This window comes from Notolabrus celidotus, chromosome 2, assembly GCF_009762535.1.
Source record: "Notolabrus celidotus isolate fNotCel1 chromosome 2, fNotCel1.pri, whole genome shotgun sequence".
NCBI lineage: Eukaryota > Metazoa > Chordata > Actinopteri > Labriformes > Labridae > Notolabrus > Notolabrus celidotus.
The window spans coordinates 40,423,725-40,436,880 of record NC_048273.1 but is presented as its reverse complement, the minus strand read 5'-3'; the positions used below and the strand labels follow the sequence as shown (position 1 = coordinate 40,436,880).

Below are 13,156 nucleotides of genomic sequence, written 5' to 3'. Positions count from 1 at the left end.
CCTGTGTTTTGTTAGTCTTGATTGTCTGCCTGTGTCTTGTTAGTCTTGATTGTCTGCCTGTGTTTTGTTTCAAATTGTCTATCATATGATCTGTAGCTGTCAGGTTTTAAAGTCTTACAGTGTCTATGTTGTGTAGGAACCTGCCTTGGGACTACGGATTAAATTTAGCATCTGTGCTAAGTCTGGCGCATTTACTTTGACATGCATTAATGTTGATTAATGTGCATTGTCCCAACTCGATTAAAAAATTAAATTAACTTAGACAAAATCTACCTGCACTTGAGTTTGGAGGCAGCAACTGAAGGGCCAGGATGCCCTGGCGCACCATGCTCACAAGACCCATATCAGCTGAGACCATGGAAATGCCCTGCTTTCTGTGCGGCTGGTCATCCAGGCTGTTGCTTTGGACTCCTGAGCTTTGGACTGGCTCCAGAGGCTAAAAGCAAAGAAAGAAAATATACTCCTTTATCAACAAGTCAAAGAAATCCAAAATTTGATATCATACTCATTTACACCAAGCAATTGATCGAAACATCAAGCTGTTAGTCAAGAAGGACATAACATTTGCCCATTTTGTTAATTCAGTTAACAGCAATCACATTACTTTAAAAGATGTGTGATTTATTATCATAGAGGTATGTTGTTTGATAAGCAACATTTTTGCTGTCTTCCCATACAAAGAATACAATGTAAATACTGTTCATGAGCACGTACCTGTTCATGCTGCTGATGTAGGACTTGTGCAATGTTGTTTTCCACAGCTCTGAGCTGCTGATAGACCTGATGAAGGAACTCATCAAGATCAGTTCTATCAAGTTGGCAGCCTTGCACCAGAACCTGCAGGTGAGAAGAAGGCTGTCAGGTGACTGCAACAAAACCAACAGTAGCTTCATGCTTCACATGGAAACAAATAAGGTCTCTACACTTTCATTTTGATGTTAGATCACAGGGGCCCTCAAGTTAAGAATTTGGAAGCACAGAAAAAAGACATGACTTTATATCATTAGAACATTAAGTATACAGTGTGCACAAACATATTTGATTACAAAACTTACAAAAAGCTATGAATTCTGGAAAGTTGTCAATTAACATCAATCGTCTCCGCCCCTCCCTCACCCCCCACACTGCCGCCATCCTTGTCCACAGCCTTGTCACTTCCCGTCTGGACTACTGCAACTCTCTCCTCTTCGGCCTCCCTCACAAATCCCTCCATAAACTCCAACTGGTCCAGAATTCAGCTGCCCGTATCATTGCCCGAACCCCCTCCATCCACCACATCACTCCTGTCCTCCAACAGCTCCACTGGCTCCCTGTTCAGTTCAGTATTCAGTTCAAAGTCCTTCTGTTGACATTCAAGACCATCCACAACCTCGCCCCCCCATATCTGTCCGACCTCCTCCATGTTCCCACTCCCTCCCGCTCCCTCAGATCCTCTTCCTCCACACACCTGTCTGTCCCCTCCGCCCGTCTCACCACTATGGGGAGCCGAGCATTCAGCCGCTCTGCTCCCCGTCTCTGGAACTCATTGCCACCTCAACTCAGAAACACAGATTCTTTCCCCCATTTCAAATCACAACTCAAAACATATCTGTTCAAAACCGCTTACTCCGTCTGACTCCAATTGCTCTGTCATTTTGTTATTGTTTCTATTTTTTTCTTACCCCTTGTTAGTTTATATTGTTTTCATTTCTGACTCTGATTTTGTTTCCTTTAATGTGAATTCGTGTATATATATATTTCTATCTGTGCGGTGTCCTTGAGTGCCGAGAAAGGCGCCTTTAAATAAAATTTATTATTATTATTATTATTATTATTATTATTATTATTATTATTATTAATAAGCTGGTGAGTTTAGTCTGCTGTTATGACATGAATGAAAATTAAAGAGTGGGATTGCAACACCTTTGACTGCTATAACGTCATCAGCTAGAGTGCTGTTCTCCAAAAGATGAATAACTCTCTCTGTTGTGAACAAGTACAGTGGATCTCAAAAGTCTACACCCCCCTGTTAAAATGCCAGCTTTTGTGATGTAAAAAATTGAGACCAAGATAAATCATGTCAGAACTTTTTCCACCTTTAATGTGACCCATAACATGAACAATTCAACTGAAAACAAAATGTAATCCTTTAGGGGGAAGAATAAAAAATAAAATCTAAAATAATGTGGTTGGATAAGTGTACACACCCTCTTATAACCGGGGATGTGGCTCTGTTCAGAATTAACCAATCACATTCAAACTCATCACAAATAGTAGTCAGTATACACCTGTCATAATTTAAAGTGACTTTGATTAATCCCAATAAAGATCAGCTGTTCTAGGAGGATTTTCATGACATTTCCTCAGTTCATCTTACAGCAAAAGATTTTCTTCAGATGGAACCAGGGCCTTAGTCAAGGTGGAGGGGAGTATGAACAGTTACAAACACCAGTCAGTTTAACACAAAACCTCCAGACCTCCGTTAGAAGGATGAAGATGAAGAGGAACTTCATCTTTCAACACGACAACAAACCAAAGCATACATCCAAATCAACAAAAACATGGCTTCACCAGAAGAAGATTAAAGTTTTGGAATGGCCCAGCCAGAGTCCAGACCTGAATTCAGTTGAATATCTGTGGGGTGGTCTGAAAAGGGCTGTGCACAGGAGATGCCCTCACTATCTGATGGATCTGGAGCTTTTTTTGTAAAGAAGAATGGGCAAATATCACCACGTCAAGATGTGCCATGCTAACAGACTCCTATGCAAAAAAAAACGGGGTGCTTCAACAATTATTAGTTAAAAGGTGTGGACACTTAAGCAACCACATTATTTTATTTTTTATTTTTCATTCTTCCCTCTAAGAGATTTAAAACAAAATTAATCGAATAGTGCACGTTATAGGTTACATTAAAGGTTGAAAAAGTTCTGACATGATTTATCTTGGTCTCATTTTTTTACATCACAAAACCTGGCATTTTAACAGGGGGGTGTAGACTTTTGATATCCACTGTACATATTGCTGTATACAAAGTCCACCTCCAGAGTGCACAAACCTGACATCAGAAAAGTCTGATTTTAGCTAGTAGTAAGTTGCTCATGAAGTCAAAGTTAACAAACAGTTGGTGAGTTCTATTTGTTAAATAAAACAGCTGCTAAATTGCGTGTGTAGCACTCATTGCTGATAAGAATGAGAGCAGTACACAATATGAACTAACAGATTCACTACTCTGGGAGCTCAGCCATTCTATTCAGCCAATGCCAGAGTCAGAACTCAGTCAGTCACAGTGGTGTGTCCACTTCACTAAAGTAAAGCCTAAAGACTGTGTGTTCATTTTCTCCCTAAGGTGCTAATTTGAAGTCATGCAGTCCAAGTCTCCTGAGCTCTTAAATAACTTTTTAAACACTGGGAACAAAAGACAGGATAATATCAAAGCAATGCAATGACCTGATGGGAGGTAAGACCAATGATAGACGAATAAACCAGGATGGTGATAAAGATCTTGGGCTTGAAAAGTTCTTCAGTTCCAGGGACTTTAAAGGGTTGAGACAGTCCAGCCAGACACCTTGACAAGGCATGAAACACCTCATCAAAGATCATCTCTCCTGTGCTGTCATCCTGCAGTATGAAAAAAAACACATGGCAAAAGTTAGGACAAATCATTAGTGGCTTCTGCAGGTGTCTTTGTCACGCTATATCTTACTTGGTTTGAGCCAGATCGGCGAAATTGTCCTCTAGTATGTTAGTAGTCTCACATCAATAGGTCAAAGATGTCAGTGTATTCAGTTGATATGGTGAATATTTAAATATTAAAAAGGATGGATGTGTATTTTGAACATATTTTAAAGCTGCTGTGAGGAACTTTTGTTTTGTATCCATTCTGGCGCCCCCTTGTGGACAAAGTGATACCTCTTATCTCTTGTCCTATACATACAAAAGTAGTGTTTTCAACAAAAATCTCATCCTGTTGTCTTTTAACAGTCAACTTTATCAGGCAGTGTGATTGTTTTCCATGAAAACAGTCAAAGAAAGGCTGTTTCTGAAGCGAGATGTCCATCAGCTGGTCTGACACCTACCCCCTCAGAACTCCTCACGGGGCCTTTAAGGACCAAGTTTGTTTGCAAGCAATTTCATATGAATGGGTCATTTATTGACTTATCACTTTAAAAGACTTTCATTTATGTCATCAACATCAACTGGCTGGCCTTCATATTCACTTCTTCGGAATAACATAAAAATAACCCTTTACTAAGCAGTGTTGTTTTCGTCAACGATGACAAAATGATTTCGTTGACGCCCCTTTTTTTCATGTCTTTCATATTAATTCATGCTTCATTTGCCTTTATCTTAACATAAGCCTAGCCTATGAGAAAGACCAATTTGTGTATAATACATCTGATATTGTTTATTATGACAATAAACAATATCAGTTTTGATCTAATTTCAAGTAATTGATTTTTTTGGTGGTGATGGGGCTGGCTATGCACCCTCTGCTGGGTATGACACCAGTGCTTCAGGTGGCGGTTATGGTGGCGGTTATGGAGGAGCTGGCATGAGCTCTGGATCCTCTTCATACAAAATTTAATCTGTCATTCAGCCTTATCTTTTTCATTATCATTATCATTATTATTCATATTATTATTTCTATTTTATTTTTTATTATTATTAGCATTATTTTCCTCTTTCATTGTTTTATTGTTTATAGGTTATTCCTGCTCTATTTTGTTTAAATGTTATTTTTTGTTGTTTCTATGTATTGTTATTATTTATTTATGTATATATTTGTTTGTTTCTGTATTTTATTACTTGTTTGTCTTTCCTTTCTTTATGTTGTTCCTATTCCTGCCTTGTCAATTTGTTATTCTGCCTTCCTATCACTTGGTCACCCCCTTCTTGTAAAGATTTTTTCTTGCACAATAAAATAAATATATAATCAAAAGAAAGAATAAAGATGAAAGATAATATAACAGATAAAATAATTTAGGGCGCAGGCTTAGCCTGATGGTTAAGTTGCGCGTCCATGTAGCGAATCCAGCCTGAGGCCTCTTTCACACATGTCAATCCCCCACTCTCTCCCAATCTCCTACACTATCCACTGTCCTCTCTATAAATAAAGGTGTAAAAGCCAAAAAATATGTATATTAAAAAAAAAAAGCCATAATTTATACCCAATGGCTTTTTGAAATAGAGTAAATTAAGTAGTAAAGGGCTTAATGTCTGCCCCCTGTACATTTGTTTTAAATAAGCATTAACAACAAATATTTAATCATGGAAGATATAATTCAATGTGTTTCTCATGTTGTAAATATAATCTCAATATCATGGATACACAAAAAACACTTTTTTAACAAGACAAAATTTGAAAAGCAAATACTTGGAAAAGTCTGGATGAACACTTTTTAAACTAGGGGGGAAGAACACTCCAACCACTTTTCAAACTCATTTGTTAACAGTGTTGTTCATGAACAAAACCACTCAATGAACTTACAACAATCCCTGTGGAGGGGCTGAGGTCCAGCTCGATGATGAAGCGGTATCTCCGGGCCAGGAAGGTGGCCCGAGTGGATGGCATAAATATGTAGGGGCACATTGTGGGGGAAAATTCCGGCTGCCATCCTTTGGGTAGGATGCTTAACAAGTCCAGTTCATTCTCTGAGTTCAGCTGGAAATGAACCAAGAGACAAACAGGACATCAGACTCATTATCAAATATTTTGATGTGGTTTTTAAATCTCAGACTCACTTTTTTCAAGCTTCCAGAGATCATTTCCATATTTTTTCAACTCTTTGCACAGGCATTTCTGAATTTTTTTTAAAACTCACTTTTGTGTACCTTTATATTAACCCTCAACATACTGTATGTCTCTAATACAACCCAAATTCCCAAAAAGTTAGGAAGCAGTGTAAAATGTTTATAAAAACAAATGTTGATGGTTTGCAAATCATTTAAATCCTATATTCCATTAAAATAGTGCAAAGACAACATATCAAAAGCTACAGTCATTTGGGTTCATTTGCAAAAAGTCAGTAACATGTCTGTGTATAAAAAAGGACATTTCAGGCGGGTTGAGTCTCTTTACAGTTCAATAATAAAGATTGGAAAAGATTCAACAAGGCAACACATTTAGAATAATGCTCCTCTGCATAAAACTGCAAACAGCTCTTGGAGTTCTGGGTCATCTAGGGCATAATATTATTATAATATCAATATCATCTTCTTCTTAATGTATTCCATTTGAAGTTGTTTTTATGTACAGCACTTTGTGTTACAATATCATTGTATGAAAAGCGCTTTATAAATGAAGTCTGATTAAAAACAGACATGATTCTGGAGTGGAAATCACTGCATGGGCTCAACATCACTTCCAAAAACCATCGTCTGTGATCACAGTGCCTTGCTGGATCCACAAATGAAGGTTAGAACTGCACCATGCAAGAGGAAACCATGTGAAAATATGATCCAGGTACGCCAGCAGCTTCTCTGGGCCCAAGCCCATTTAAGATGGACGGAGGCCAAGTGGAAAACTGCCCTGTGGTCTGACGAAATATGAAACTGGCATGGACGCCACATCCTCCACTCTAAAGAGGAGGGGACCACAAAGCTTGTTCAATCAATCAATCTTTATTTATATTGCTCCAAATCACAACAAACATTTTCTCAAGACGCTTTTACAAACAGAGCAGACCCAACATCAAGACAGGATATGATCCAGACCCCTCTTACTGACAGGACTCGATCTTATCTCATCTTAATCCACCATGAACACTGCACCTCACAGTATTTAGCTAGTTACAGCAGCAAGGAAAAACTTCCTTTAACAGGCAGAAACCTCGAGCAGGACCAGACTCATGTTAGACACACATCTGCTGAGACCGAGTTGGGGTTGGAAAGAGGGATAGAGGAGAATAAGAGAGAAAGAGAGAGAGAGAGAGAGAGAGAGAGACAGAGAGAGAGAGAGAGAGACAGAGAGACAGAGAGAGAGAGACAGAGAGAACTATACACATATATATATATATATATATATATATATATATATATATATATATATATATATATATATATATATATATATATATATATATAACACCACAGACCTGTACATACACACATCACAGACCTATACATACACACATCACAGACCTATACATACACACATCACAGACCTATACATACACACATCACAGACCTATACATACACACATCACAGACCTATACATACACACATCGCAGACCTGTACATACACACATCACAGACCTATACATACACACATCACAGACCTGTACATACACACATCACAGACCTGTACATACACACATCACAGACCTGTACATACACACATCACAGACCTGTACATACACACATCACAGACCTATACATACACACATCACAGACCTGTACATACACACATCACAGACCTATACATACACAAATCACAGACCTGTACATACACACATCACAGACCTATACATACACAAATCACAGACCTGTACATACACACATCACAGAGCTGTACATCTTTCTTCTTTAAATCTTTATATTTTAATTTTACATTTCTGTAAATAATCTATAATCATCTGTAAAAGATAAATGAAATTATTATTATTATTATTATTATTTTATTTTTATTTTTTATTATTATTATTATTATTATATTTATTGTTGTAATTATTATTTTTGTTGTTTAGTATTATTATTATTATTATTTTTATTATCATTATTGTTATTTTTATTATCAATATTATCTTTATCATTCATATATTTTCTTTCTTCTATACAGCTCTGTTAGTTTAACATTTAATCTTATTATTCTGGAATTGTTTGTAATTTTGTGTTTTATTTCTTTTTAAGCTTTAGCAATGATTACATATGTTTTCCATGCTAATAAAGCCCTTTGAATTGAATTGAAATTGAATTGAATTGAGAGAGAGAGAGAGAGAGAGAGAGAGAGAGAGAGAGAGAGAGAGAGAGAGAGAGAGAGAGAGAGAGAGAGAGAGAGAGAGAGAGAGAGAGAGAGAGAGAAAGAGAAAGAGAGAGAGATGATAGTGTTTAGATGGATAGTATTAGTAGTAGCTGTTGCCGCTGGAGTCCAGCACGTCAGTAGCAGCTGGAGTCTGGAACGTCTAAGGCAGCGACTCGAACACAGTGTGCTTGTTGTTACCAACACACTGTTCAAAAGCCAGCACCTATGATGATATGGGGATGCATAAGTGCCCATGGCATGGGTAGCTTACACTAACGATAAAGGCTCCATTAATGCAGAAAAAGATATACAGGTTTTGAAGCGTATGTTGCCATCCATTTCTCTCTGAGCAACTGTGGGACTAATGCATGCTTTTATAACCAGCAGGCTGGGCTACTGGAATGCTCTCCTTACTGGTCTACAAAGAACACAATAAACAAACTGCAATTCATACAAAATGCAGCAGCAAGAGTTTTAACAAGGACCAGAAGGAGAGCACACATTACGCCTGTTTTAAAGTCTTTACACTGGCTGCCTGTTTCTTTTTGTGTTGATTTTAAAATTCTTTCACTAGTTTTTAAGGCGCTGCATGACCTCACACCAGACTACATCTTAGAGATGCTTTTAGTGTAAGAACCAGGGAGGCCTCTCAGATCCTCCGGCTCCTCTCATTTAATTGTTCCTCAGAGGAGAACAGAAACATTCGGTGACACTGCTTTCAGCCATGACGCTCCGAGACGATGGAACAGCCTGCTGGAGCATCTGAGAGGAGCTGACAGAGATATTCAGACTTTTAAACATAAACTAAAAACATATTTATTCAGTCTGGATTTTATGTAGGGTTTAAACCTTTTATTACTTACATTTTACTGTAATATTGATTTAAATGTTGCTTTATTATTTTAGTAATTTTAACTGTTTATCTTATTCTATTTGTATTTATTTATTCATTTATTTATTTATTTCAATTTATCTACTCAGTTTTATTTTTAGCCTTAATTTTATTTTCAACTCTTATCCTTACCCTTCTTAAATGTATTTACTTTAACTATTTACATTCTTAATATTAATCTGACACTTTAACATATTTTAATTACACATGTTTTATTGTTGTTGGTGTGCATTAGTCTCTTTTTTAATATGTCTTGCCATCATTTCATTTCAATGTCTTTCTTGTTTTCAGTCACTGTAAAGCTCTTTGGGTTGCATTTGATTTGTATGAAAGGTAAGTAAGTAAGTAAGTAAATTTTATTTAGTATAGCACCTTTCACAGAATAAAATCACAAAGTGCTTCACAGGAAAATATCCAACACATTAAAAGAAACAGACCATAGCATAAATAGAACATTAGTGTGAACACAGTGAGTCGAAGGCCTGTTTAAATAAATGTGTCTTCACAAGTTTTTTAAAGGCGACAACAGATATAGCAGAACGGACATTTACAGGAAGAGCGTTCCACAATGTCGGTGCCACAACTTCAAAAGCACGGTCACCTTTTGTTCTTAAGCGCGCTCGAGGGACAACCAGCAAGCCCTGGTCAGAAGACCTGAGTGGCCTACTGGTAAGGTAGGGGTGGAGCAGGTCGGCAATGTATTCAGGAGCCTGACCATGCAGAGCTCTATACACGAAACGAGAACTTTAAAATGAATCCTAAATTTAACTGGAAGCCAATGTAGGGAAGATAGAATCGGAGTGATGTGGGTTGTCCGGCTGGACTTGGTCAACAGCCTTGCAGCAGCGTTCTGGACTAATTGAAGACGATGGAGGGACGATTTACTGAGGCAGGTGAAAAGTGAATTACAATAGTCCAGTCGGGATGAAACAAAAGCGTGTATGATCATTTCCAGTTCAGGATGTGACACAACAGACCTGAGTTTGGCAATGTTTCGTAAATGGAAGAAGCATAACCGGGACAACTGTTTTATGTGGTGATCAAAGTACATGGACTGATCGAATATAACTCCAAGATTTCTGAGTTTAGACTGGACAGCAGAGGAGAGGGAACCAATACACTGAGCAACCCTGGAAGCTATAGTATCGGAACCAACAATAAGGACCTCTGTCTTGTCAGCGTTTAGCTGCAGGAAGTTGTCAGCCATCCAGTCCTTAATGGCAGTCAGACAATCAAGCAAAACTATCAGCTTGTCTGTGTCATCAGGCCTAAAAGACACATACAGCTGGATGTCATCAGCGTAACAGTGATAAGAAATACCTTTGAATTTACTGATAATGTGACTCAAGAGCAGCAAATACAAGGCAAATAATACAGGGCCCAATACAGAACCCTGAGGGACACCACAGGAGAGAGCAGCAGTTTCAGACATGTATGGACCAAGTGACACAGAAAAACTCCTGTCAGAGAGATAGGAAGAGAACCAATCCAGGGCGCTCCCAGAGACACCTACCCACTGCCTCAGCCTCTCAGTCAGGATACAATGATCAACCGTATCGAAGGCCGCACTAAGATCCAGCAGCACCAAAACAGAGCATTCACCTACATCAGAGGACATCATAATATCATTGGACACTCTCAGAAGAGCCGCTTCGGTAGAGTGCTTCTGGCGGAAACCAGATTGAAATTTATCTCTATAATATATGCTCTATAAATAAAGCTAGATTGATTGATTGATCCAAACTACTGGTCAACCAATTATCATCCCATGCTGATGCCAATAATTGGACAACAGGTCGACCATTTGCCGGTATATAAGAAATAGCAAGTCAAATTCAGGATAGCTTACTAGTTCAGGCTTTGAGGCTGGCCAGATGACTTGGTTTAGTTTACCAAGGAACCAGGCTAGACGCACATTCCTAGAGATTCGATACTCCTCCTTCATCAGCAGGTAGATCTGGTCAGCCTCCTCCACCTTAGGAGAAAAAAAGATACAAAATATTGAAGTTTTCAGAATTTTTAGTAATTACTAAATTACCATGTCTACAATAAAAAGCACTTGATTAGTACAGTACAGTAGTAGCTAGGGATGTAAGGATATAACGCAAGATGGTAAAAAATGGATACAAATAAGGGTGGATTAAAATCGATTCAACAACATTTGTATCTGGATATTATTTTTAAACAGTAGAAGGCTCTATCTGCATTATACTCCGCTTGTTCAACATCATGAAGTCTCTTGTCTGCTCTCTCGTCACTCTCTGAGTGGAGGTGTTTGAAGTTTAAAGCATGTTTCAGAATCAGCTGACTGAAGGTGTTGATCACAGAGACGCTCAGCTGGGGGCTGCAGCTGAGTGACAGGTCTCCACAAGCGCTTTTTTATCTCCACCGCCGGACTGATTCTGACCTGGTTGCGCTCCCGGCTGATCCTGACCACGTTTAAATGTTTATTCTTCTCAATAAGAAGGAGAAAACTGGACACTGAGTCTGAAATCTGATCCTGTTCAGTTGTCCTGTTGCAGTAAATCCACATGTTGTAGTCTGAGTCTTCACTCTATAACCATGAGTCCACACAGACTATTTATAAGCCTGCTCCTCACGTTGATATTCAGCGTGTTAACATTTTGAACACCTCAATATGATCTGTAGCTGTTTAATACTGTCAGTAATATACACTGTGTCGAGAAGGAACATTTGATTTAGGGGGAAAAACACATTTGTCATTATTTTCACATGGAAAATGTTCATGTTTTTTTAATGATTAATCAATAATTGATCATTTACATTTCCAAAGATCAATCAGGGAGAATACATGAAAGTTACATCCCTAATTTAAGGAGATTGACCTTATTTGTTTTAATATTTAATCCTTTCATTTGGGAATCATTCACTTTCCATTTCTCTATGATTGTTCTGAAATTTTCCAACAAGGTATTTTTGTACGGTCATTTTAGTTTTTTGCAAGGTGCTGCAAAAAAAGTGTGTGGGGTTTTATTTGAGTTCCAACACACCTTAAAAATGAAAAAGCATGACTTTGTTTACAAAGAAATATAAGAGAACAAATATATATCCCAAGTGTCCATATCTGAGGATTGAAATAAAATAATAGTTATTTAAATTTTGAGTTCAATCCAGTTTTCTTGAAAATTGTTAGAGGATCGTGAGTGAATCGAATCATGAACCAAAAATCAGGATTCAAATCGAATCGAGTGTGTCCTTACATCCCTAGTAGTAACAGTCTGGTAGTTTAAAAATCTATTACTTCCATTTCCTTATTACAGAACTGCACAATAAGGCTTGGACATTCAAGGAATCCACTGCTCTGTTAAACTATGTACAGCTACATCCATCCAGTGAGTGTTGTCTTTGGAAACACATGTCTACGTTCAGGGTCTTTCATTTAGCTCCCAGGTGAAGGCTGACATGAAAGACCTTTCCACTGTAATGTAATAAACATGCAGTCCAGCGTGACTCGTGTTAATGTCTCAACACTGCCTCACTGTTGTGTTAGCTGCAAGGGTAACGAATGCTACAGCTAACACAAGTTTGTATCCGCCCTTAAAATGTCAGCACACCTCTGTTTGACATCGTCTGTCTTCATTGTGTCTTTTAAACAAGTCTGTGGAGGTTTCTGTCTGGTAGAACTAAACAGCACAAAGAAAATAGGCAATATTTCCCCAAACCAAGGAACCCCCTGTGCTTCTACTGCAGGTTTAAAGCTGATGTTACCTCGTTGTCCTGTCTCTCTGCCATGCCTTGTGGAGCATAAGGACCGCAGAGTTGTCGGTGATCCTCAGCTGACGGAAACGGTCATGTGTTTGTGTGAAATAAATTGTCTTGCTACTTGTTTATCATCTGTCTTGTTCTGTCGTGTAAGCGAGTTGGATCTGGGGACGGTGTGCACAGTTTCCGGTTAAATCTATCAAAATAAAACATGTCAGACAGTCAAGCAACACAGTTTAGGCTATCCTTATTCCAAGTAGTGCAATAATGTGTCTCTGTTTGGTGAAAGTGGACGAAAATACGCAATTTCATGACTACAACATATGAATTCACAACATCAAAGACCAATATAACTGGTGAAGTGCTATAACATATAACACCTGTAAAATTAAACAAGTACAATAAGAACATTCCAGACACATGTATAAAATGTATTGAATCTAAAGGAACATTAGTACACTGTATGTGGGAATGCAGGAAAATACAAATATTTTGGGAAGAAGTTTAAATATAATTGAGAAGATCATTTCCAAACAGATCACACTATCGTTACAAATTGTTTCTGTTAGCAATATATCCAGAAAAACATTGTAACCCCCCC

General features: G+C 38.1%; 1 protein-coding gene across 1 annotated transcript in view; it reads right to left on the bottom strand.

The window, feature by feature from the left end:
• szt2 (SZT2 subunit of KICSTOR complex) overlaps nt 1-12,742 on the bottom strand; it is a 125,662-nt gene extending 112,920 nt beyond the window's left edge. The window contains exons 1-6 of the mRNA XM_034707092.1: nt 12,562-12,742; nt 10,682-10,807; nt 5,468-5,641; nt 3,427-3,597; nt 715-837; nt 274-436 (exon numbers count right to left, since the gene is read on the bottom strand). Coding sequence (XP_034562983.1) covers nt 274-436; nt 715-837; nt 3,427-3,597; nt 5,468-5,641; nt 10,682-10,807; nt 12,562-12,585 — 781 coding nt within the window. The 5' untranslated portion in view covers nt 12,586-12,742. The remainder of the gene's footprint in view (nt 1-273; nt 437-714; nt 838-3,426; nt 3,598-5,467; nt 5,642-10,681; nt 10,808-12,561) is intronic.
• Between the last annotated feature and the right edge of the window lie 414 nt (nt 12,743-13,156).